This window comes from Cervus elaphus, chromosome 23, assembly GCF_910594005.1.
Source record: "Cervus elaphus chromosome 23, mCerEla1.1, whole genome shotgun sequence".
In the NCBI taxonomy this organism is placed as follows: Eukaryota; Metazoa; Chordata; class Mammalia; order Artiodactyla; family Cervidae; genus Cervus; species Cervus elaphus.
In genome coordinates this window covers 9824245-9851432 of record NC_057837.1, presented here as the reverse complement: position 1 = coordinate 9851432, position 27188 = coordinate 9824245, and the positions used below count along the sequence as shown (strand labels likewise).

General features: G+C 47.5%; 1 protein-coding gene across 4 annotated transcripts in view; it reads left to right on the top strand.

Annotated features, from left to right (window-relative positions):
• KIF16B (kinesin family member 16B) overlaps positions 1-27188 on the top strand; it is a 279477-nt gene that overhangs the window by 185698 nt on the left and 66591 nt on the right. For 3 of the 4 annotated variants that reach the window (XM_043884697.1, XM_043884696.1, XM_043884698.1), the window contains 5 exons: positions 496-1773; positions 5235-5387; positions 7401-7497; positions 8209-8259; positions 9574-11821. In XM_043884697.1, the coding sequence (XP_043740632.1) occupies positions 496-1773; positions 5235-5387; positions 7401-7497; positions 8209-8259; positions 9574-11631 (3637 nt within the window). In that variant the 3' untranslated portion in view covers positions 11632-11821. Of the gene's footprint in view, positions 1-495; positions 1774-5234; positions 5388-7400; positions 7498-8208; positions 8260-9573; positions 11822-21048; positions 21172-27188 lie in introns of those variants that run through there. The other variant, XM_043884699.1, reaches the window with a different exon arrangement.

The following is a 27188-nucleotide window of genomic DNA, read 5'->3' as shown; positions in this document are numbered from 1 at the left end:
TGTAGTTATTTGACCTGGAACAATGAAATGTTGATTATCTTGACTTTGATATTTGACCCCGATGAGTTGAGGACAGCATAAGCATTTTTATTTAATGTCATTTTGTCACCGAATTTCCACTGAGTTTTAGCCACTGGGCTGAATAAAATTATTCACATTTAAATTTAAATTGGGCACGGCTCTTTCTCTTTGAGCTCAGGGGTCTTTTAAAATTATATCATGCATAACACATTATGCTTATAGGCACTACAAAGAAATGATATCAGAGGCTACTGGAGGAGATTAGGCAAATGATATGTTGGACAGTTACAGAGTAAAAAAAATTAAACAGCAGGCCACTGGATATTAAAAGGAAAGTGCTGTTCTCTTTTTAAAAATTTTAGTGAAGGGTGTGCAGTGTAAGTCCATTTCCAGGATATATCAGTTCAGGGAGAAGTCAGAGCAGCATGTGAAGCTAGCCATCAAATAACACCCCGTCACCGCTTTGCGTTTCAGAAAACTCATAGAAGAGATGGAGGAGAAGCAGAAGTCCGACAAGGCGGCGCTGGAGCGGATGCAGCAGGAGGTGGAGACGCAGCGCCAGGAGACGGAGATGGCGCAGCGGCAGATCCGCAAGCAGGAGGAGAGCCTCAAACGGCGCAGCTCGCACCTGGAGAGCACGCTCAAGGACCTGCTGGCCGAGAAGGAGCGCTTCGAGGAGGCGAGGCAGCGGGAGCAGCAGGAGACGGAGCTGCAGAAGAAGAAACAGGAGGAGGAACGCTTCCTGCGTGTCCAGGAGGAGCTCCAGCGCCTGCAGGAACTCAACAGCCACGAGAAGGCCGAGAAGGTTCAGATATTTCAGGAGCTGGAGCGACTCAAGAGGGAAAAGGAGGAGCACTACGCCAAGCTGGAGCGGGAGAAGCAGCGGCTGGAGGAGCAGGAGCAGGAGCAGGTCCTGCGCGTGGCGCAGCTGGAGGCGCAGCTCCACGCGAAGCAGCAGCTACTGCGGCCGCCGCAGCGCGCAGCCGAAGAGCGCCGGCACCTGGAGGGCATCCGCGCCGCCCTCCTGCGCGCCAGGGAGGCCGGGGCCGAGGCGGGTGGCGACGGCCCGGAGCTCGAGCAGGCGCAGCTGCGGTTCTTAGAGTTCAAGCGAAGGCAGCTGGCCACGCTGGCCAACCTGGAGAAGGAGCTGGTGCAGCAGAAGGACCTCCTGAAACGGGAGGTGGAGGAGGACCAGGAAATCCTCCACGAGCGCTTACCATCTGGCAGCCAGGAAGAATTGAGGGGGTCGGAAAAGGCGGAGGAGGGCGGCGCGGCTGTTCTGTGGGCAGCCGGAGCGGTGGAGCGGACCGGGCCGGCGGAGGGTAGGCTGCAGTGTAAGAAGCGTCAGCTCGAGGACCTCCTGCGGGAGCATTTGCCTAGGCTGTCGGAGGAGAAGCAGAGAGTCCGTGAGATCCTCGACCGAGGCCCTCTCGGCCTGGACAACACTCTGTACCTAGTGGAGAAAGAGATGGAAGAAAAGGAAGAACAGCTCGCGCAGTACCAGGCCAGTGCCAGCCAGCTGCAGCAGCTGCAGGCCACCTTCGAGTTCACGGCCAACGTGGCCCGGCAGGAGGAGAAGGTGAGGCGGAAGGAGAAGGAGATCCTGGAGTCCCGAGAGCAGCAGCAGCGCGAGGCGCTGGAGCGCGCGGTGGCCCGGCTGGAGAGGCGGCACTCGGCGCTGCAGAGGCGCTGCGCCCGGGCCGCCGGCGGCGAGCAGGCCGGGCAGGAAGCCCTGGAGAAGGACCGGGAGAGGTGAGCGCGGCCCAGGGAGCGCTGCTACACCTTCCGGGCCCCCAGGCATTAGGTTAATAGCTTGGTTTCTACCCCTGAATGCTGTATCTCTGACTGATACAGCAGTGAAGGCTAATTCTTTTCTTTTTCCTTAGAATCCTTGTTTTAGAATCACCATCCTAAATTTGAAAAAACACAAAAACCAAGTCCTGGTCTGTTACCTCAGTGACCTCTAATCGTGTATGTAATATTTTAATAACCATGGAATGCTGAAAAGGCTTCCAGCTCTATTTCCCCACCCCTCCCCCCATTCTTGTTTCTTGATCTCCACCCCCCACCCCTCCCTCCCTGTTTCCTGCCCACACCTCAGCATCTCTGTGAGGATGAGCAGCACTTACTCTGATGAGGGATGCTCCTGAGTTCACAGGCGGTATAGACACCCATTTCCACGCCTGGCAGTGAGCTGAGAAGCAGTCCTCCCCCCACCCTGGGGGTTTTCGGTGTTTGATGGGAGCCCTCAGGATTCAGAATTAAAAAGTAAAGCTCTTCAGATGTTCTGAACACAAGTCTCTCCAGGCTCATTTGGTGATGATTTACTGATACTACTTCCGAGGTTGTGGACTAGGAGCCAGTGCTGTGTTCACAGTAAAGGAAGAGTGTTTCTCTTCCTCCACCTCCCTCCTGTCCCCATGCTTCCCGGAGGTAGGGCCTCAAAACAAATACACACACTGGAGGTGCTTTTTCTGCTAACCCTGTGGGTGTGATGCCAAGACTCTCAGCGAGGCTGGCAGCCACCTGGTTTGCAGATGTCTCCAGATGTGGTGTTCTGCAAGGGGGCTTCGTCCCCTGTCCAGCCCCTTCCTGCCCTGCTTAGCATGGACAGGCTCTTCTGTCTTGGGGCTGCAGTGTTTGTCCTTACCCTTAGGAGGACACGGAGCTTTTCTTTAGTAATTCCAGACCCTTTGGTCTACTGGGATCTTAACTGAAGCCCCAGTACAGGGGGCTGGAAGGCTCCCTGCCTCCCGGGAAGTCCTCCCCCTGCCTCCCACACCTTTCTCAGGGCTGCGGCAGAAGCCACCTGCTGGCTTGTCGAGCCCAGCTTGACGTGGGCAGAGGCTTGGGATCCATGTTGGTGACAAGGCAAGACCTACCGTGAGGTGCTGCTGGAGCTCCCGGCCATCACCAGGGTCAGGACAGCCTCCTTTCAAACCATCTGCTTAAATTATTCTCTTAACCTAGCTCCCTGGTGATTCCCTCAGGCAAAACAGTGACAGATGAAACAATCAAAACCCACAGTGCTCTGACTTCAGAGAAATAGGTCTGAGGTTTAAGAAAATGATTGTTACATAAATGAAATTGCTGGACAAACCTCCAGCCCCAGGAAATGCAAAGCAGAGGGGGGCGTGCTCTCAGTTTGTCTCCTGCGCTTCACGGTGAGAATGCAGTGGGGCTCGGAGCCTGCCGTCCCTGGCTTCTGTCAGCCGGCCTCGCTCCCTGGCCATTTAGTATTAATACTCGATTATGGCAGATACACTTGAGTGATTTCCCAATGTCAGCATTTCTCTGGAAGCTGTGCAAAGGAGGCTTTTAGCTTCGTGTGTTTTGATGGGAGTAGATTTTGCAAAGCGCTGATTGAGGCCGGCAGATTCTCCGTGCTTTGCTGTGGTTGTGACAGTCCTGTAGCATTCTGGGGGTCTTGGTTTTGTGTCTTATTATTTCTCTGGGCTCTCCCAACTGAGCCAGGGTCTGCTGTGCACCCTGACCTGACCACTTGTGAATTTTCCAAAGTGCAAAATACTAGATTCACATGGAGCCAGATTGGACCAACACTGCACTGCGTTTGTCTTCCTCTGCCAGCTTGCTTTATGAGCTAAGTTTAATCCGTTTTCTTCTTCTTTCCTCCTCGATGGTTATATAACCACAGGGGACAAGTGTCAGGCACTTGGAAAGTGGCAGGGTTGCCCCTCAACACCAGCTCGTGGCTCCTTTGTCCTCTTGTCTGCTGACCGCAGAGTTGCTGCCAGGCAGGCCAGTTTTTCACGTGTGCCGCGACCCTTTCCTTGGGACTCACTGCTGTCCCTTGCCACCCGTATAAATCCCGCTCAGCCTTCAGAGCCCCACCGGAGCCTCTTTGCTCTGGTGGAGTCCTTCCCACTGCCCAGCCCTGAAGGATGACTTTGAACAACTTCATGGGCATCATCTTAATCATAAACTTTGGCCACCACCTACTTGAATCGGCTCTGTTTCCTTACCATCTCTGAGATTCTGTGTGGACCTCGTTCCCTGGATCTCTGCCCCCAGCTGGGCGCTGACATCCCTCCCCTGTGCCCACTCGCTTTTCCTTTGAGAATGCTCTGTGCTCTGCAGGCTGGCACTTGGTAATCAGTAGGCAGATGAACGGCTGAGGTAAGCTGGGCATTGCCTCCTGTGAAACCCAGGAGCGCCTACTGTGGTGATCCCATAATCATGTGTCCAAGAACCAAGAACTTGGCTTTCATGATGAGAGCAGAGCAGTCAGGTTGCTGCTGGTGATGTGAGAGCTGGCAGTGTCATAGCGTGTTGGCGTCTAAAGCCAGAATCTCTGAATTTTGGACCCAAAGGAATTTGGAGAGACTAGTTACTCTCATGTGATACACGAAGACGCTGAGATCCAGGCCTCATAGCAGTGAGTGGGCTGCAGCCCCTAGAGGGGTCTAGTGTTCCTCAGGACACACTGATGGGCCAGCTTGGCTCTTTGGCCTGATGGCCCTGAATTCAGTCACGCCTGCGCCAGTGGGAGACCAGCCTCCTACACACTTGACCTTGTATTAGCTGTATCGTCTGCCTTTGAAAGTAAATGTTTGGTTCCGCAGCTTATGGTTTCTATTAATTTCTGTAGATACTCAGCCTGTTTTCCTAGGTCTCTCTCACCTATTTTCCCTTTTCCATACCCTCCGCCTTAGCCAGAGCAGATTCCTGGTTTTTGTGGCGTGGTCCCTTTGTTTCTGCACCTGGAATACCATTCACTGTCATCTCCAAATGCCAGATTCCCACTGGCCTGTGTGGACTCAATTTAGAACTGCCTTGACCTTGAAGGTTCTCCTAGATTGGCGGTTTTGAAAGATCCTTTAAAACAAAAATCTCTTTTGTCAAATAGACATTCTTGTTGGGATATGATATATAGTCCACAACCAACTGTTTTGTTGAAGCCAGGGTCAGGGCTCAGAATCCTGCACTTGTACCTCTGAGGATTTACTGGGCACAGTAGGAATACCTTTGCCCATTATGTAGAACTCTTAACTCCTGGATGTCTGTGGCATTTGTCCTGAAACTCTCTTGTGGCTTGTTACCACCTTATACAATATCGTATAGGGCTGCAGTACCTTTTCTACCAAAAGGTAAAGCTCCTTGGGCAGTTTTTGTCTGGATCTCCTGTGGTTTCTAGGGAAGAAGCTCAGGAGACACTGTTAATGAGTGAATTCACATAACTTCCATCTTTGTAGGTTAGAGCATGAAATCCAGCAGTTGAAGCTGAAGATCTGTGAGGTCGATGGTGTTCAAAAAGGGCATCGTGGGACCTTAGAGGGAAAGCCTGCTGCTTCCAGCTTCCCATCCAGTGCAGAAAAATCTCACCCGGTCCCTCTGATGGATGCGAGGTACTTGACAGCACACTGATGCCAGGCCTGTTTGTGACGTGATTTGATGACTCAGGGTGCCCTGTATTGGCCAGGTGCATATGAAGGACTCTATACAAGATGATGAGCAGTACTTGTCTCCAAGACATATTTGTCTTGATCAGCTGCTGCCTGGCCCCTGGTGGGGTGAGATGTCCTTTAAAAGGGCTCAACACCGGATACTCGGCCAGTCACATCTGAAGAATGCTGATGCAAGTAGTTTGCGTAAGAAGGTAGAATTGTTAAAAGGTTCAGGGAGGGACTTCCCTGGTGGGCCAGTGGTTAAGAGTCTGCCTTGCAATGCAGGGGGCGTCTGTTCACTCCCTGATCAGGGCACTAAGATCTCACATGCCGCAGCTGGGGAATCTGTGTGCCACAGTGCAAGATCCTGAGCGATGCCACAGGCCACAACTAAGACCCAGTGCAACCAAATAAATAAATATTTAAAGGAAAAAAAAGGTTCAGGAGAACCCGAAAGGAGTGATGCCAGGCCAGGTCGAGAGGAGCAAAGTGGAGTTAATTGGATTGTACCAAGAAGGCCCTTGTGCTGACCAATAGTTTACAGAAGTCATTGGTTACAAATAGATACCGCAGAGACCACACCGTTTATTCAGAATGACCATGAAGAGCACGCATGCATATCTGATGTTACCATAGGAAAGTGATTTTCGATTTGGGTGGCATCATGAGTTGATCTGTGGCTTGGAGCCTTCAGCTAAATCGACCTATTCATTTATTGCCTGTAAGAAAATTGACTGTTTCCCTCACCCCGTCTATGCCATGGGGACATTTCAAACTGCACTGTCCTGAGCCCTGGGTACTAGAAGATAGCTATTCAGATATCAAAATGTACTCAGAATGGCACAAACCTCTGAAGTCCTTTAAACCTAGGTTGTCGTCCTCTGTGGCACTTAAAATTTAAGTAAAGGTTCAGGGAGAGAATTTGTTTGTAGGAGGCTCATATTCAGTTGCATATGATTTTCTTTACTGAAATACTGAAATGTAAATACTGTATTCCACTACCCTTGCACCATTCTTTTGGGCTATTTTACGTATATATTAATCTCTTTACCCAGCATATCTGAAAGTTCTTTAGCCATGGTCAGTAGTACAGAAGTGTTTTTAGAATTATGTGTAGACTTAGATCAAACCAGATTTTTAATTTTTTAGTGTGCCAAGATGTAAACATGCAAAACAGCCCATTTAAAACCATCTGTGTAATTCAGCATCTGTAGACCCTGAGTCAGGAGCCTAGAACTGAGAAAGCCTTGCCTTTGGGTGGCCTGAGTCACTGGAAAGATTTTGACGGAACCAAAATCCTCTGTTCTCCCTGGTTCTTCTGGGTGGGTGGCTGCCCCTAATACAGTTTCCCCTGTGTGTTGTGTGGAGTGCCACATACTTGACTGACAGCTGCCTCAGAAGCCAGCTGTTTCTGGCTTCCACCGTCTTGGCCCTTCGCCAGGCCTTTTGGCAGGTAGAGACCTGTAAAGCGTCGTGTCTCACGGCCAGATGCAGCGACGAGAGAGAGGAGGAATGAGGTGAGACAGCGTGCCGTCTGTGGAGACCGCATCCGCCTCTTTGTCTTGCCTTTTAATCCTCTGAAATGATTGTGTTTTGTGACAATAATTATCACCAGTGTCTGTGAGGAAACCGAGGCTCGGTGAGGGAAGTGCTGGGTCTCAGAGTCAGTTCTGAGTCCGTGGAGGGTCTCTGACTCTTCCTTGTCCCACAGCAGGCGTTCTGCCTGGGACATCAGAGGGAATTTGGACAGGATAACTGAGTCTCCCTTCTGTTCCCAGGATTCGGTAATTTATCCAGGCCTCTCTTGTTGGAGGTAAAGCCAAGGTAGTGAATACACGATATCACATCTCTTAGAAAGAAGGCAAAGGTTGGAGGCTCTGAGTTAGCTATGTTTTGCATTTAGAATGAGAAGGCTTCTGGTTGCCAAGGGTGTGGTTAGATGGGATCATGGACTCCCGTCCCCTTGGCTTTCAGGATCAGTGCGTACATTGAGGAGGAGGTCCAGAGACGCCTGCAGGACCTGCAGCGTGTGGTTGGTGATGGCAGCAGTGAACCTGCAGACACCGTGAAGGTGAGCGAAGGAGCTGGTGGTCCGGGCGGTCGTTTTCAAGATGCCTTTTCATTAAGCAGCTGGGGGTGGTGATCTTTCATTTACAGTTTTTCAGTGAGAAAATTGAGATATAAAATGTTCTCAAATAATTAAATATTACTTGGGTGGAGCTTGTTTACAAATAATCTTATTTCAGAAGTAACTTTATTTGAACATTTTGAACTTCTGGGGGAAATTTTTAAGTGAATATGAAGTTTCCTAAAATGTTTTATTTACCTTAATTTACAAAAATTCTACACGTAACACCTTTCTGTTCTCTCCAAAAATATAATCAATTTCGTAAGTATTTAATTCACTTGATAAATTATCCCAAGTAGAAATAACAGTTTTGCCTTTGAGAGGATACATACTTGTGACTAGTTGATTTTTATCAAAATGAAGTTATTTCCTTCCTGTCCTACAAATTAAGAAGTATCCTAAGGAAATCTTGCATTTAATGTTATGTTGCGAATTTTAAGGTTAGGAATAAATGGTTCATTTCCATTTATAGGCAGATAGATCCACACAGTCACGTTTACCTTGGAAATAAAAACTCTCAAGAAAGGTCATTGTTGAATGACAAGTATGTTTCTTTACAATTTTGTTCTCATAAATATTCTAATCAAATCAGTTTTTTTTCCTCTATGTGAACATGCTGTAATTTAATATAGAGGGCTTTTATTTTCATTTCAGGATAATGAGAAACTCCACAATGGCACCATTCAACGTAAGCTAAAATATGAGGTAGGTAATGACTTTTCAGATTGATAGGGTCGCCTTAAATTACGGCATGCTTGTGTGATTAAATTTTCTTAATGTTTAGTTGCATAATTAGAATTTTGAAGGCCCAGTGAGATTAATGGCTAATAGGCAAGGCAAGCTATTATATGACTTAAAAATTAAACGGAATCCTGCCGGTTGCAAAGTGCTCTGACTTTATTTGAATGTGTGTAGCTGTGGTAGAGACCCTCTGCCCAGTTTTTCATTTGTAACAGTATCCTTTCTCTTGGTCTGCATTTAAGAGGCTGAATTATATAATCAGAATCAGATAGGGGGTTTGGAAATGAACCCAAGTACTTCCCAATGTGTTAGGAACCCTGCCTGTTTATGGACCGTGCTGGCAATGGCACAGAGGAAACACTCTTGGTTGGGTAGCTTATTTCTCCAGTGGTTTGTCAAACCAGGGTTTATTTGGGCATATGATTTGTAAGGCTTTTCTTATATTTTCCTCCACTGAGGGACTTGTCCTTCCCATACACTCCTAAATTAAAAAGCAAAAAAAAAAGCAAAACTAGGAGGTGGTAGAAATCTTACGTCACTGAACAGAGTGAGCAACAGAGGGGTGGATGTCCTACAGGAGACGGACCATCTCACCCTCCATCCTACCCATCCGGGAATAACACTGGCCCCCTCTGAACGTCCGACTCCTCAGGAGATGACCTTGTGAAGAAGAGGATGTTGCCTCTCACTTCTTTGTATCCACATGTCTAGCCTGTAGCAGGCTGGCCATGAGCCTTTTGTGGTGCTGGTTTGCAGATACTGTAATGGTGCTCTAACCAGGGCAGATGTACACGAAGGATTCCCGTGAAACAGACCAAGAGGCCAGAGAAACACATGAGGTTGGAATGCTTGCCAGTTTCTCATTCATGTTAAGTATGCCCCCCGGTTACTCTTACGTTTTGGACATTTACTCAAGGACTTATTTTCACAACTAAATTTGCCCCCTGGAAAATTGAATCAAGGCCTTAGGATTCTGTCTTTTTTTTTTTAAGAGTAGAATATTAGACCAAGAAATGGATACTGTGGCTCAATCCCATCTAACGTATTCCTATCAAAATACTTGGCAATTTATAAGATGTGAAATACAGAAATTGATGCTCTGTGTGTGAATCAGCTCCTCTATTCTAAAATCATGAGTCAAATCAACACAAATGGCTTTGGTTATCAATTGAACCTCTGCATTAATCCACACGATAAAGCCAATGACCTCAGGAATCTTCATTCATGCAAAAAGAATCGCAAAAGATGCCACAGCCCCCTTTCACCTGTTTTTGACAGAAGAGCTGTCCTGCCCCATTGCTGCCCAGAGACGTCACTGATGCCCCCGGCCGAGAGGAGAGGGGGGAGGTGAACCAGACCCGCCACAGGAGCCTGCCCATGACCTGGAGCATCCCTGGTCCCTCTGCCTGCTGCTCAGCGCCAGGCTGGGGAGCAAACCAGTGGGGGTCTCGGCCCTCGGAGCACGAGCCGTCACATAGCAGCAGTTGTAACAGAGGCGACTCTCAACCAGAAAGCCTCGATCTCACTGAAACCTCTCCTCTTAGTGAAAGCAGCATCCGCGGTGCGGGACATTTTCATGGTGAGTCAGAAAACCTCAGCGAGCCGACGAGTCCTCAAGGTGGACCCAGCCCGGGGCTCACGTCCAGCTGGACTTGGCTGCAGCATACATCCCAGGAAGTGTCCGTGGATGGCAGGGGCGAGCAGACCTGGCGGAGCCAGCTCCTCTGCTTCGTTCTCTCTCATAGGGTCCCCCGGGCCAGTGTCCCCCCAGTGGCACTGGCCTCGAAGCTCCGCTGGGAGGAGGCAGCAGCCCGAGCGGTGAGCTCTCCGGAGTCCCTGATGACTGTCGAGCCAGAGGGAAGCCGTGGGTTGGGGTTCGTTTACCAGTGGGTCTCAGACATTTACAAAGACACCAGCAGCCACCTGCTGCGGGCAGGTGCAGAGGCCGTCGGCCAAGCCCGGCTCGTGGGCAGCCTGTGCGACCCCACCCGGCTGGCCTCGCAGGCAGCGACCTACCTCACGAGGCTGCCGATTCTGAAGCTCTCACCCCTGCACAGGCTCCTGGAGATGGGTGGGGCAGCAGCAGAAGCGCTTTTTCTCCCCAGGGAAGCTCAGGCTGGCAGCAGGGACAGGGCAGGGGCCGTGGGGCGGGCGGGGAGCCTGGCGCCCTACCGAGCCCTGGGCCGGCCTGCTGGCCCCGCAGCCACCGAGCTCTCGGGCTCCTCACTGGGCTCTGTCTCCTGCCTGGACATGGAAGGTGCCAGAAGGGGCTCTGTGTTTAAGCAGACCCTTGTGCGATTCCCAGACCAAATGCTGAAACTTCAAGAATGCCCCTTCACAGACTTTCTTGAGCTGGTGGCCGGTTCCCTACCAGAGCTCTGGGGCAGCACGGATGTACCCCGAGCCATGTACTGGCTGGCCGTGGCCAACTGCGCGGAGCCGGCACCCCAGCCTGCGTGCTTGCTCCTGTCCAGCTCTGCTCTGTACGCCCTGGTTCTGGACACCCCGGGCTCCTTGGGCGTGTTTCACGCCCTGCCCCTCTCTGGGCTCCGGGATATTGAAGTTGGCTTCGGTGGGCAGAGCATTCGGCTCCTGGGCTCTGCGGAGAGTCTGCTGCTCACAGTGTTTCCTTACAACAAGAACCTCTGCCAGCAGATATGCCAGGACCTCCTGTGCGTCCTTGCGTCTGCGTCCGAAGCCGCCGCCTGCGCCGAGCATCCCTTGTTCCGGGAAGATCTGGTCCAGCTCTCCCTTGACTGGAAGGCAGAAATCCCTGACATAGTTTTGGCAAACGGAGTCCGGTTATCATCCAGATTCCAGAATACCCTGGTGGACCTGATTTACTTCCTTCACTGCAACCTGGATGCCGGCGCCCCGTCTCTGGCAGAGGCTCAACTCTTGCTCTACACGACGGTCAGAGTCGAGGGTGACTCCGGCCAAGGCCCCTGCCAGTCGCTCGTCCTTCTGAACACCCACGTGGCCCTGGTGAGGGAAGACCGCGTGTTCCATCCTCGCAGCCCTGCTGTGAGCTCTCCGCCCCCAGGCACGCGGTTTGATGTGGTCAGATGCCGAGCCTTAAGTGAATTCAGGTGCCTCGTCATTCCAGAGACGAAGATGTCATCCACCCTCGAACTCGTCTTCCTCCAAAAACGCAGACGCCAGTCAGGTTCAGGAAGCGGTGCTTCCCGGCGCCCTCAGGAAGCCCGAAAGGTTCAGGCGTGCACCAGCACCTTGGATCTGCAGGGCAGCCGGGATGTGGTCCCTGAGGTCTGGAAACTGACCTTCAGCTCTCGGGACGAGGCTTTGTGGCTGACCTCACACTTGACGAGGCTCTAGGCAGGAGCTTCGTAGCAGTACTCTGTGGGGTTTCTTAGGCTGTTCATAGAATAAACACGATGAAAACCGTCCAGGGCTGTGAATAGCTCAGTGTGGCTAATTGATTTGAAACTGGAAAAATGCAGACCTCTCTAAATAGGAAATGTAAAAAATTTTAATATCTCCTCTGAAATAAACAATAGCTGAGCACTGATAAAATACCTTTGTCACCACCACGCCTCACTTTCCCGAACGTCAGCCTTGTGAATTGGGTCCGCCTCGTTGTTTGTGAGGTGCTGGAAGCACGTAGGGGTGTGTTGACTTGTGGTCACGTACTTTAGCGTCTGTTGGTTTCTGCCGGATGCTGGCAGGCAGACGTGCGCTGCCGGAGCAGGTGTCTGGTCTGGCAGCCACCTTCCCAGCGTCCTCCCCTGGCCGAGGTTAGTGAAGGCCTCCGTCAGCCTTCCCCGGGGGCCCCGAGGGTTTGCAACACCTGCCCCCTCCCATAACACGTGGGATGGGGGCAGTGCCATGCCCTGCCGGGGCTTCTGCAGGGCATCGCCTTTGTCGTCCTCCGCTCAGACTTCCGGCCCCTTCCTTTCCATCCTGTGGTTCAGTTCCTCCCTCGTCAGCTGTTTGGACTGTTCTTCCCCCTGGGCCGTGTGCCCCCGCGTTCCAGTCCTTTCTCTGAGGCTTTTCTCTCCTAGAAAGGCTCTTCAGCTCTGGGTAAGTGTCTGGGCTGCTGCGGCTGTCTCAGATGGCGGCCTCCCTGAAGGCATCCGGCGCTTGCCTGCCACCCCCCTCCTTCTTCTCGGCCTGCACATCCCTCTCAACCTCCCACCACAGGGCCCTGCTGGCCCTGCTTCTCGGGGGAGCTCAGGCCATGTCAGCCTGGGTCGGCTCCTCTCCCCTCCGGGTACCATCCAGCTGTCCTCGTCCTCCGTAAGCGGCTTAGAGCCGGCTCTTCAGAGCCTCTCCTCTGGTGGACCCCTTCCTGTCCACCCATCTCTGGTCATCATTCCTATGAGGAGGCGGCCTGCACGTTTTGTGTTTATGTTTGCCAGCATCTGACCCCAGGTTGCCCTGCCTCTCTTCTCCTGTTTCTCGAGTTCGAGTGTTCTCCTAGCTTCCAGAATCTCGGGAGGAAGGAGGCCCCCTCCCCATCACCCTTCTCCTCTCCTGAGCTTCAGCTGGGGTCCCGGCAGCTGCTCTTCAGCGCATCCACAGTGACTTGGCCTTTGTTTTGGCCTGGGCTGCAAGGGCCACTTTCTATTCCGGTCAGATCTTTGCATCACGTACAGTAGAAGTGATGTTCTTCATTTCTGTTCCTCATTGTTGAGTGGGCCAGTGCCAAGCCGATCCCTCCAGAGATTGACCCTCTGCCTCTGTCCAGGAAGCACAGCTCCCCTCCTTCCCCACCAGAGCTGACTACAAGCTGCTGAACTTGCCCTGCATTTCCAGCATTGGTTTTCCTCTCCCCCCAGGTTCTGGGGAGGGGGCGGGGAGCCAGGAGAGGCAGCACCCAGGAGACTGTGTCAGGGTCCACACTGCTGGCTGCAGCCTGGCTGGTGGTGGCCAAGTGGGGTCTTTTATCTTTTTGGAGGAAGTAGAATTCGTATGTTTTTTCCTTTTCCTGTGGAGCTTGTTTTTAACCCTTCCATGACCCCTCCCCCCGACACACAGAGGCAGCCACTCTCTCTCACACGCACATGCGTTCACACCCTTTTGCCTTATACATGAAGACTTTTGAGTCTGTGATAAAGGCATCATTAAAATTAGTTTGTTGACACAACTGAATGAACAACAACTAATTAAGTGCTAAAAAAAAATGTTTACTGTCTGCTTGGCTGGTGGATCTTCTATCACAGAAAAAAGCTTCCAGAATGAACCAGAGGAGTCTTCTAATATCTTACCAATATTTCTCCTGATTTGAATTGAGTATTTTCTTGTGTGTTCTTTGTAAGCACAGAATGAATGATCATGAAGAGCAGGGACAGTGGAATGTAAGATGCCAGAGAAGGATAGTGTGGTTGGGAACGAAACAGTACATAAGCAGTCCGTTTTAGCAGAGTTGTACTTATTAGACAGACTGGCTCGTCCTCATAGGTACAGAAGCAGAATTCTGCCATGTTATAAATTATGTTCTTTAATATTGTCCATAGATGGAGCGTGCAGCGACATGAGTGCTGCATATAGATCACATTATCGGTTATGACAACAGTCTGCTCTATGAGCCACGTAGCCTGAAATGAGGCTATGACTACAAAACAGAAGCAGCCTCCAGGCAATTCAGATTCCACCTGTCACTTCATTTCACCTAAGCATGCATTTTACCTTGAGATCAAATGTGGTCCTGATTTGAGGACCTGATTTACCATCATGAAGTGACCATTCAGGGTGTCAGGAGGCCGGGAGAAGCCAGTGGAGGGACGTGTGCTCCTTTATCCTCCATGGGTAAGGCTTCGATCCCAGGGCCTCTCTCTGGCTCACAGGCTCCTTTTCCGGGGTTCTGAGCCTGGGACGCTGCTGCAGCGGAGCAGGTGTGGCAGCTTCAGCGTCCAGCCTGAGGTACCATCTTCTCAGTGGTAATGAGTTTCTGTATCAGAAAAAAAAAAATAGGTTCATGCATACTTTGTTATACGGCACTTGGCATTGTCATAATGTCGGCATAAACACTGAACATTGCAGAGCTTGTTACTGTGTTCTAGACAACACCTCTTTGAGTCCTTTTGAGATAGCAGTTTCATCTGAATTTGATTAAAATCCATTTTGCTCACAGCTGCCTGTTGTGCAGACTTGTGGATGGCAGGGTGAATTTATTTAGTCTTTGTTGAAAAACACTTCAAAACAGTTTGTCTACCCATTCTCGTTACTTTAAAAAAAAATGTGCATGCATCCTTTGGAGAGAATGCTTATGCCTTCCAGCAGCAGTAATTATAATAATTTTTATTTACATTCCTTTTCCTCGATGAATTAAAGTTCTGAATGATAACTAGATTAGAGCACTTTTATTAGTGCTTCTTAGATAGGCAAGTGGTCTTGTTGGGCAGACTAGTTTCTAATGGGGTCTTTTTGCTGATTGAGTTACACAGCCTGCACTACTCACTCTTTAGTTACTACTGCTTCCTTCCTTAACATACCTTTTGTGATGGATGTTATATCAGTCAGCTATTGCCAAATACCAGGCAACCCTCAACATTTTAGTGACTTCCAAAAAAGACAGCTTTTATTTCTCACTAATAGCTTGTAGTTGAACCAAGGCATCTCTCTGCTGTAGGCCAGGGTCATCTGTAACTCAGCTAGGGTTGGTCTGTACCACCTGTCTCATTTTGGGGTCTGTGTGGAAGGGGCGGTGGCCACGAAGTTGATGACAGAAGCATGAAAAGACAACCATGCATCGTGTCTGCCAACATCGCGTTGGCCAGCACAGGTCACACATCCAAGTCCAAAGCCCAGGGCAAGGAAGAGTGCACTCATTCACCAAGCAGCACGGCAAGAGTATCTCCCTCCTCTCCCTCCTCTGGCGATGAGAGAGAATTGGGACCACACACGGATGCATTCAGCCGTGTTTCCCAAGGTTCTCTTGAAGATAACTTCAGATAAAACGTATAGGACCTCTCCCTGATGGAAGTGTTGGTCTCAGTCATCAGTTGAACTTATTTCCCAATTCAGTCTTTGCTTAACCCCTCCATGGGCTGATCATCGCCTGCCTCTGAAGCAGTGTACTCACTGGGATCTGCTCTCATTGTTAGGGGCTTCCCTGGTGGCTCAGATGGTAAAGAGTCCACCTGTAATGCAGGAGACCAGTTTCAGTCCCTGGGTTGGGAAGATCCCCTGAGGAAGGGGATGGATACCCACCCCAGTATTCTTGTCTGGAGAGTCCCATGGATGGAAGAGCCTGGCGGGCTACAGTCCCTGGGTTCACAAAGAGTCAGACATAACTGAGTGACTTTCACTTTCTCTCACTGTTAGACCGTTCTTCCCATAATCTTCCTCATTGTGACCTCCATCTGCAGTCCACTCACCGGTGGCCGCTCTGTGGCAGAATGGAGCAGGTCTGTTCCACAATTGTATTATATCAAAAGCCTTCCAAGGACACAGCGCCCTCTCTCACCTCCTCTGATTTTTCTTCTCCTACCGCTCACGTTCTTTTGCCCCCTACTGGTTCTTACATAACACAGATTCTGAACTACCAGCATCCAGTCACTTATTAAGGACCCATTCTTGTAATTAAAGCAAAAAACTCTCCTTTATAAGAAGTGAAACTGAATAATCCAGTTGGTGAGAAGGAGAGAGATTCTGTTACAAATCAGTGCTCACTTTTGTTTTCTTCTGTCATCTTGTTAAAATCACTTGTTGCTGAAGATGCGGTGGATCATTGTGGTAACAGCCCCGGCCACCCTTTATACGGTGGTTTATAGCCTACTGAGTTCTTTCCTACATACTGTTCCTTTGGAGTCCACTGTGCTCCTGTTGGGATGGGGGAATTGTCTATTTCCATTTCATGTCTGAAAGGATCACTCAATTGAGAATTGGAACTCGAGCCCAGTCCTGATTCTAGGACGTATATTCTTGCCAAAGTCATTTCCTGGTGATGGTTATTCTTGACAGTGCCTGTATACATTTTTTTCTTGATTTGTTTTTTCATAGGCATGAATGATTAATTGGAAGAACTGCTGATTTTTTTCCTGACTTTTTTCTTGGAATTCTAGACATTAAGGATTATTTCTCTTTTTGTAAGTTTTGTTTTTCAAGAATTGCCTTATGAGTTTCGCAGCAATTCCATTGTTTCTTGGTATGCTTTATGTCTCCTTTTTGCTCTCTGCATTTTAGCTCTTACAGAAGAAAAGCTGGGATATAACCATTGTGGCATATAGTACAGATATCCTTGCGTGCTCCAAGTTGCTCCTTTCGTTGACAGGTTAAACAGTATACTCCACAGAAACATAGGAACATGGTGATTGAGTCCCCGCCAGTCCCCCACGTTAGTTTCTCCTGGACCTGAGAATTCAGCACAGTTTGAGGCGCTGGTTTTTGGCTCAGCAAAAATCAGCGACTGACGATGAGTGGCACTTTGCATGGGTCATTAAAGACACTACAGAACCAGGAGGAAGGTCACCTGTTATCTAGTCTTTTTTAAACCATCCATCTAATGATGGGTTATCCATTGTTAGAGACAAGGGCCATTCAACTTATCTTTGGACTAGAGAAAGATGGAAACATTTTTAATTGTTTCAAGTTGAATCGTTCATAAGATATTCAGTATTTCCAAACCTTGAGACAATGTCAATCATCTCAGATGTGGATGAAATAATCTATTTGTACTGAGAATCACAGATTCGAGTTTACCATAAGATATTCCACACGAATCTATATCTAGTACAGTTTGTTGTTTTCTGGCTAATGTATCCTTGATGATATATAGGTATATAGCAAAAAGACAGAAATACTCCTTTATTTGAAAACTCATATTTCTGTTTCCTGCTGTGAGTATTCTAAAGTCACTTTGAAATAAGACAGAGTTTGGGTTGTTTGTGCACGTCGGCCAGTTGTGAAGCCCCAGCCTTGGCAGGGGGCGTACCGGGAGCAGGTATGCCATGTGCCTTAGCACATCTGGGTCAGTGGCAGGCATGGGGCCGGCGCCAGGTCCCTGCTTGGCTCAGGGACGCTTCACCTTCTGGACAGGCGTGCCAGCATGCCTTGGCTTTCTGCCACGTTCGTAGGGTACACCTGCTCACACAGGTTGCCTTTGTGCCCTGTTTCTTGTGACAGGGCTCATACTTGAGAAGACCCTTGCCGCCTATGCCCCAGACCCCAGTTTTCAAACTGGGTGGGGGTCACAGTAGGTGCCTGATGCAGAGACCTCTAATTAAAACTGTCACTGTGGCATGTATGGTTGAAAAAGGAAGGATTAGAAATATGTGCTATGCTGGAAACAGAGAAAGGGGAACCACTAGTTTTGTTAAATCTGATAAAAGCCAGGTTTGCCTGTATTTTAAAAGCAAAGCGTGGATATTTGGCTAAGAGATCAGCCAGCCGTCCTGAGCCCTGACCTTGTCATAGTTACAGCGTATGCTGAATTCAACCATCTGGTTCGTAATTAGAGCAGTTAGGGGAGAATGCTGATGCCTCCCTGTGGGATCAGTCCACTCCGTGCCCTCTGCAGTGCCGACAGCTAGTCTAGTGGATGCTAATGCTTCTTCCTGTTAATTTCCTTTATTTGCTACTTTTGAAGGAGACACAGCCTGAGTAAGGAAGAGAAGCTTATAACCTGAACATTCAAAACAGATCCTATGATCTGTCTGCTTCCTTTGGCTGAGGACCGGACTATAGTATTTCCCTGACACTGGAAAAATAGTGTATTTGTTGACACTGGACATTGTTTGGCAAAAGCTATCAGAAGAAAATAGTTCTCTGTATCTTATTTTTAAAAGTGGTATTTCTTGTATATAGACATGTAATCTAAGTTACTAATTATGTACTTCTCCTTGACCTTTTATTTCTAAGTAGAGCCACTCTGTGGTGCATTTAAAATTGCTTGACACATCCCATGTGTTTACCAGATCTCCTGCAAGACGAGCTTCCGCACCACAGCCTCTCATGTTTCGTTACCTCCTGGCATGTTGTGCCACTGGCTTCCCCTCCTCGGTCTAAGACTCTTCTTTGCCCCATGTAGAGAAACTGTGACTGATTCCAAAACCAGTAATTCCATAGATATTCAAAAACTCTCACAGAAAATAGGATATGATATGATGCAGCACACATTTACAATAAATCTCACGATATTCAAAATATAACTACTTTCAAATAAAAAAATAAATTTGGCAGACATTTGTGTTAACTTTCCTTCCTGCCCAACAGAAGCGTAGTTTAGGAGAACGTCAGGAACCTTGCACAGTATATCCTGAGAATTCAACATTTTATATCTTGTTGATTTCAAAACATAGCGTCTAAAAATTCCATTGCAGCAGTGATTCAGTGGAAACACATACTCGTGCTTTTTCTCTATACTTCTGCTCAAATGTCTTTGGATTCCTGACTTATTCTTCAGTTATTCATTTCTGCAGGTGTTTATTTCTCTTTACCTGTTAATATTTAATTACTGGGAAATCAGTGAGATTGAAGTAAACTGTGGCCCCAGATGTTAGTGGGAATGCTGACAATATTTCTAGTCCTTGACATGCAAAATAATGAAGAGAAATAGTCTCTTCTCAATGAAGGGATCAGTTATTCTTCACTGTCTGGTCCCAAACGGGGCAGTGGCTTTTGTGTACCATCTAGTAGAACCATTTCTTGAGGTACACATGCGCATGCTGGGGTGGAAAGGGCTGTCCTAGATTTAGGTGAGTTGCCTGATAAGATCCATTTTCTCCCAGGTTACTGGTCTGTACAGTATTCATATACCTGTTAAATATGAAGACAGTGATTTTTTTCTTTAAAGAATTTATGAGCCTATGCTTCAAACAACTTTTTTTTTCATTAGGAATTTCCACTATGGTTTTTGACACCAAGGATAGCTAAAGAGAGGTGTACCATTGCAATAAAATGAATGGTTTTTATCTTGGGTAACCAGCTGTGCAGTGCAAAATTAAGACGCTCTAAAAGGCTCTGGTAACTTCATATTGTGCCAGGATGTTTGCAGTGTCAGCTGGAGGAAAGGAGCCATCTGAGGCGAATCCCACGCCTCTGTGTCTCCCAGAGACCTGCGTTTCACACCCGAAGCATAGCTGGGCCTTTCATGCTCTGCCTGGCTGAGGTGCCGAGGGCCCAGAGGGAGAGGGAGCTGGTTGCCTCTGTTGTCTTTTTGGTCAAATAAGTAAATTTAATAATCGTGGGATCTCCCATCTATTTTCTGTGTGCTGAGGTGTTTATTAGCTCAGTTTATCTCAGGTGGACAGATTTACTTTAAAATGTCTTGAAAGCTACAGAGTGAGGCAAGTCAGAGAAAGACAAATATGGTATGAAATCACTTACATGTGGAATCTAAAAAATTATATAAATGAATCTGTATATAAAATAGAAACAGACTCACAGACACAGAAAACAAACTTATCATTACCTAAAGGGAAAAGATAGGATAAATTGGGAATTTGGGATTATCAGATTCCCACCATTATATATAAAATAGACAATAAGAACTTACTCCATACTCCATATTGAACTATGTTCAATAACTTGTAATAACCTATAATGAAAAAGAATCTGAAAAATATTTGTAACTGGATCGCTTTGTATACCTGAAACTAAGACTATTGTAAATCAACTCTAATTAAAGAAATAAATTACAAGAGTGGATGTGTGTGTGTGTGTGTGTAACTGAATCCCTTTGCTGGATACCTGAAACTTACACAGCTTTGTAAATCAACTTTACTCCAATAAAAAGTTAAAAATATGTAAATTAATACATAAAGGTCATGCTAGCAGTGGTGATATACACGGGCTTTCTCAGCTCACCTGAGTTTGAATCCTGGCTCTTAACACTTCCCATTTTCCTAAACTCTTACACGTTATCCACACTCCGGGTGTTGGGCCTCTTACTTGATAATTTGGGTTAATAATGGTTCTTGCCTCATGGGGAGGATCATGAGGATTAAATGAAATGACACAGTTGAACTGGTCAACACAGTTCTAGGTGATAGTAAATATTCAATAGGTGCTAACTGTAATTATGATTTTAATGATTTTATTACTGCTGTTTCAAAAACGTGTCTTTTCGTGTTTTGTAAAGCCCTCCATTGGTGTTAACAATAAGGATTATTCAGAGATCTCTTCCCATTCACACTTAAGAGAATTCCTTTTGATTTTTTTTTTAACCTCTTCGCCAAACCCGTCCTTGCCACCATCCAGACCATAGACATTTGTCAGGAGCTCAGTTGATTATTAATCAGATGGAGCCTAAAGAAAACACTTGGGATTGTTTTCATTGTGGTTTAAAGAGCTTTCCACACTACACTGTCTTATGAAAATGCCTGGAATTTAAAACTAAAGCGAATGTGAATAAAATCTCCAGCTTTGGAGCTTTATGTATAGCACGCAGCCTTGTAGTCGGTGAAGAAAAAAGATGTTATTCAGTGATTAAGACTTTCTGAAAAGATTCTGCCTTATACCATATATATATATTTTTAAGTCAGGACATGTAACCTGTTCTTTTTTTCCTACTCATTCCTGTAAATTGAAAGGAACATCAAAGCCAGACAACATTTGGAAGTGCCTTCGTGCTGCCTTTGTGGACTAGTATCTCTTAAGCAAAGGTCTTTTGTCATGAGAGAGACTTAGCATTTCTCTTTCAAAGGAAACCATCATTTTTCTAAATAAACTCTGCTGGTTGGATGCTCTTTTCTTTGCTTGAAACTGTCTCCTCCGCCTGCCGGGGTGGGGTATATGCAGTGCAGTGATCTTGGTCTCTCTTTGTTCTTCCATCCAATGTGCCTTTGATAGCGGATGGTTTCCCGCTCTTTGGGAGCAAATCCAGACGACCTGAAGGACCCCATCAAAATTAGTATCCCCCGCTATGTCCTCTGCGGCCAAGGGAAGGACGAGCACTTCGAGTTTGAGGTCAAGGTAAGTGTCCCTTCGTTGCTCTCCTGGAGGCTGGAGGCGTGAGGCTCTGCAGTGCTCTTTTTTGGTAAAAGGAGATAACGCTACACAGGAACGTGTGGTTTTATACAATACTGGTCTTGTCCTTCTTTAAACCAGTATGTGAAAGTCTGACCTGGAACAGGTGGAGGGAAGTTACCCCATGGAAGGTGGTGGTGGGTGGGGAGTCAGGCCGACGTGGACATTGCTGTCACCTCCCAGGCCCACAGGTGAGGTCACCAGCCACCCCGGATTGCCAGGATTTTCCTTCTTTGGGCATAGATGGTTCTATGCCTCAGGAAACTACTTAGTACCCAGGCAAACCAGGAAATCGGGCCATCCTACCATGGACTTTGGCTCAATTTTTTTAAATCTATTAGACCAATAATATTTAAGTCACAGGGATGTTAAGTGCATATAAAAGGCTGACTCCAGTTTTTGGTATATGATAAAGAATACATTATGGCTGTTGCTGTTATTCCTACTGCTGTTTTCATTGTTGTTTCTGTTATTAGTGAGTATGACGCTTTCCTGATCTGTTATTTGACTTATAGGACTTTTCAGGAAGAGACGTGCCTCTTTCCTTACCTCATCCTTCCCCAGATAATGACTTCATCTTATTTCTAGTTGAGTTCCATTGACTCATACGCTTCATTAAATACTGCTAGCTGCCATCCCCTCCTCAGGGAATTGGTGGGTAATCGCACTTCCCTTTTGAGGATGAGCGAGGGTGTTGGTGCCATGGCGTCCACTAGGATCACCAGTCTGCGGGAGGGCGTTCCTAGAGGTGGTTTTGGTCGCCAGAGTCTGGATGTTGAGTTCTCTAAACTTGGATTCTACTGCAGCTGACTGAGTGACCCGAAGTCTTCCCCTTCCTTGAGCTTCGGTTTCCTCACTGGTAAAATGAGGAAATCGGACATCACCAGGGCTTTCCAGATTACTCTTTAGCGAACCCTTTGAACAGAGAATCTCGTATGAGGAGGACACTGCAGAAGCAGATAAGCATGGATCTGCTGTGGGGGGATCCTGAAGCCAGCCCACCCTCCCCCAGCACTCCCCCCACCTCCCAGATGCATCTCAGGGGAGCCCTCAGGCTCTGGGGGATCCCTCCCTTTAGACATGTGTGTTCTTTCAGTCTTCCTGGAGAAACAATGCAAATAACTTATCTAATTAATCAAAGTTTTTAGGTTCTTATTTCTACCTACTGATTATCCCCTTCCCACCCCCTTTTTAACAAAACTTGTGCATTAGTTTATATATTTGAGGTGTCTGTTGTTGTGTGGCAGTGGTGGTGGCTGAACTTGGCCAGATTCTGCAGTTTCTTATTAAAATGTTCCATCCTGTCCTTAACCCAGTGCTTCTGTTGCTCCTGACCTAATGCCTGATTCCTGCCCCATTTCTTTTCTCAGCCATTTGAAATTGTGTGTGTGTACAGGTCCATTTGGGGCTTCCCTGACGGCTCTGCAGTAAAGAATCTGCCTGCAATGCAGGAGGTGTGGGTTCGATCCCTGGGTTGGGAAGATCTCCTAGAGGAGGAAATGGCAACCCGCTCCAGTACTCCTGCCTGGGAAATCCTATGGACAGAGGAGCCTAGTGGGCTACAGTTCATGGGGTCACAAACCAGTTGGACACAACTTAGTGACTACAGAACAACAAAAAGTTCCATTCATACCTATGTGTTATATGTTGGATTGGCCAAAAAAGTTTGCTGTGAATTTCTCCATGTAAGGCGTATTTATATATATTATTTCTATATTTTTAAATGAGAGGGTAAAGAGTGACTTTCGCCAACTCAGAATTCTTCAGAACTCACAGCCTTGGAGGACATGTAATGATCATGGTTGGTACAGAGATTTATTTTATTGGATAAACGTGCTAATAAAGTATAATTGTTAAATTGATTTCATGCATAGAACTTAAGACATGAGTAAAGAAAATACTTAATTCTTTTTAACTGAGTTGATTTAAATGAAAATTGTAAGCAGATTACAGGCTGGCCATATGCAGATCTGGCCAAAATTGTGATGCAACTGTAAAGGCAAATCAGAGAAACCAAAGACATGAAGTGTCTGGAGCCGTTCAGACTTCCGGCTGTGCTCTCTGAGCTGATCAAAGCCCTGCTGAAAGCACGTCATTGCTCTGCTTCCTTCTGTCCCCGTCCCAGGTGCTATCATCATTAGCACCAGGACTGGACTGTTAGCGTTTGCCTGGAGAAGTCCCAGTTCTTGACAGAGGAAGGGCTGCCTCGTGCGTTCTCAGGGCGGTGGCCTGAGGGCCTCACGTCCCTGTAGGGTGCACCCTGTCCCCAGTGGTATCAGGGTCCGTTCCTAGACACACACGTGGTGAGACTGTGCCGTCCCTCCCTTGGCAGGACAGACAAAAGTATCTGGGCTCCAATAGAAGCGGAGCTGTTGGAGAAGTGCTGGGGGTTGGGTACTCCCCCTCCAGGCAACCTCACCGCGCCTCATCTGTGAAATGGGGCTGAGGGAGCCTGTGGGCTGGCTTGGTCTGAGGACTGTAAGAGCTTTTGTATGTGAAAGGCTTGGAATAGGGCCGGCCGCATTCTAAGTACTGGATAAGGTGTTGAGAATGAGTGAGATTTTACTCTTGGAAATCCCTTGATGACTTTCATCTTTATGACTGTTTGGGTTTTGTTGTTGTTGTTTTTCTCCCTCAGTGTTCTGAGTTTGAAAATGATCTACGCTAACCGTTTCCTGGGCGTCCCAGGTAGCACTAGTGGTAAAGAACCTGCCCTGCCCAATGCAGGAGACACGAGAGACGCAGCTTCCATCCCTGGGTCAGGAAGATCCCCTGGAGGAGGAAATGGCAACCCACTCCAGTATTCTTGCCTGGAGAGTCAATGCTGAAGGAAATCAATCTTGAATATTCATTGGAGGGACTGATGCTGAAGCTCCAATACTTTGGCTACCTGATGCAAAGAGCTGACTCATTGGCAAAGATCTTGATGCTGGGAAAGACGAAGGCAGGAGAAGGGTATGACACAGGATGAGATGGTTGGATGGCATCACCGACTCAGTGGCCATGAGTTTGAGCAAGCTCCAGGAGATGGTGAAGGACAGGGAAGCCTGGTGTGCTGCAGTCCATGGGGTTGCAAAAAGTGGACACAACTGAGTGACTGAACAACAGCAACCACCATCTCCTTCCATCACTTTATTTCATGCACAGGCAATGTTTTCTACAACAAGTCGTCACATTTAGGGTAATATTTTGGCTGCTACTAAATTCTCTTGGTGAACCAATGGTTTTAAAAAGAGAAGGTTAAAAAAATACTATTTTTTGAAACAAATCTGTGTAGTCTTGGATCTCCTTATATGTGATATAATATGTAATATTAATGTATATTTTATATCAGGCTCATTTAAGGGGCCGAGCTGAGTCAGGTACAGGGCCCCCTGGTGCACGTCCCCAGTGGTTGAAGTGGCAGGTCCCCGAGAGCCCAGGAGGACACGTGTGCAGAGAGTGACAACTGCGGAGAGCTTCTCTCTCAGCTTCTCCCGCACCCTCCCGTTCCTCCACCTCCTACGTTCCCGCCCACTCTGCTGTAGATAGAATTGATTAGTTATTTACTTTCCATATTCCTGTCCATTTTCATTTTAACCTCCAGTCCGATCACTCCAGCTCTCCAACATGGTCTGTTCATTGCCAAACGAAGCAGTCGTGATCCTTGTTAAAGGAATGTTTGAGGTTGGCTGCAGGGCGGGGGACCTGTGGGCAGAGAAGGGGCCAGAATGCTCACTTTCTGGTCCACAGTGCGTCCTGAGGAACTTTCCATCACTGAGCTTTAAAATGAGAAAAAAAAAAAAAGAGTTTTTAATTCAAAAGGACGTTTATGTCTTCTTTATTTGGGGGATTAAAAACAACTTTCTTTTATAAACTAACTGTGAGAATGGATATGTATAAGGTTTTGGGGTCTTGGTCAAATTTAATTTTTAAAATCAACTTCATTTAGGCATTATTTACACCCAGTGAATTACACCATTTTAAGTATAGTTTGATGAGCTGTGACATGTGTGTACACCCAAATCAAGCAGCCCAATCAAGATTTAGAAGTTTTCATTCACTCTAGAAACTTTCTAATGCTCCAGGCAAACCCTGATCTGCTCTCGGTAATTATAGCTTCCTCAGGTCTGTTGTGTGTGGAGGGGATGGGACCAGGAGACATTGACTCTCTTGCGTCTGGCTGCTTCCTCTCACATGCCCTTTAGAGATGCATCTGTACAGTGAAGTGTAGCAGTGGTTTGTTTCTTGTTCTTGCTTAGCAGCATCCCGCTGTGTGGCTGCATCACAGTTGCTGGGTCAGGGTCTGTTCTGACGTTCTCATCTGACGGGACAGGAAGCTGTCATCTCCATGTCACACACCCCCACCCCACCCCACCCTTATTTCATTGACCCTGGAGGACTCATGCCTGGAAAGCCCTGGGTGAAGACGTCCTTGGGTGAAGTCATACCTGCCAGTGTCTCCCAGCAGCACGTCCTTCTGGAGCTGTGTATGCATGTATGTGGAGAGGTGTACGTCCCGCCAGCTGACGTCAGCGGCAGACAGGCTGCGGGCGTGCAGCCTGGCTCCTCTTGGCAAAGAGCACATGGTGTGCTGCATTCCATTGAATGTGGCGGGCTGATCAGCTGAATGTAGTAGGTTGGTGCAAATGTAATTGCGGTTTCGGACTGTGAACTTTTATTTCAACGAGTCTCAAGCACATCTTCACTAATCAAAATAGGAATGATTAGGCAGCACATTTTGGCCAATGAGAGATAAGTTTGTTCATTCCTGTAGCATAAAAATCCATGCCTCGGGATTCGATGAACTCTTGGAAAGCATTTTCTGCCTCCGGCTGGTTGTGGAAGTGCTTTCCCTACAAAAAGTTGTTGAGATGCTTAAAGAAGTGGCAGTTGATTGGCGAGAGGTCAGGTGAATGTGGTGGATGAGGCAAAACTTCGTAGCCCAATTTGTTCAACTTTTGAAGCATTGGTTGTGTGATGTGAGGTCAGGGTGTTGTGGTGGAGAAGAATTGGGCCCTTTCTGTTGACCAGTACTGGCTGCAGGTGTTGGCGGTTTTGGTGCATCTCATCGATTCGCTGAGCATACTTCTCAGAGGTAATGGTTTTGCTGGGATTCAGAAAGCTCTAGTGGATCAGACCAGCAGCAGACCACCAGACAGTGACCATGACCTTTTTTGGGTGCAAGTTGGGCTTTGGGAACTGCTTTGGAGCTGCTTCTTGGCCCAACCACTGAGCTGGTTGTCACCAGTTGTCGTATAAAATCCACTTTTATTGATTTTTGTCAGCTGACGAGGCCTCCACTTACCGAGCTCTTATACCTTGGCAGTTTGCTTCAAATGCTGCGTGACCATAGAATGGTCAGTGTTGATTTCCTCAGCAACTTCTGCTGTAGTTGTAAGAGGATCAGCTTCAATGATGGCTCTCAACTGGTCATGTCAACTTCTGATGGCTGGCTGCTGCGCTCCTCATCATCAAGGCTCTCGTGTCCTTTGTAAAACTTCTTTAACCACCACCACACTGTATGTTCGTTAGCAGTTCCTGGGCCAGATGCGTTGTTGATGTTGCGAGTTGTCTCTGGGGCTTTACAACCCATATTGAACTCAAATAAGAAAATTGCTCATATTTGCTTTTTGTCTAGCGTCATTTCCATAGTCTAAAATAAATATAAAATACATGGCAAGTAATAAGTCATTAGCAAAAAAACATAAAGTGAGAAATGCACATTAAAATGATGTATAGCATTACCACATTTATTTAAGAATGTATTCCAGTATCAAACAGCAGAGTTCAACAGTGCAAAACTGCAATTACTTTTGTACCAACCTAATACCTGTACAGTCTGTGATGGCACGAAGCTGCAGCGGTCACAAGTTCCTCCACTACCTGGACCACAGCAGGTCAACTTAAAACTCTTCCTTCCACTGCTTTTCAGTGGTTGACATGTGAAATCAGTTACCCTGTGTTATACTTGCCATCCTCAG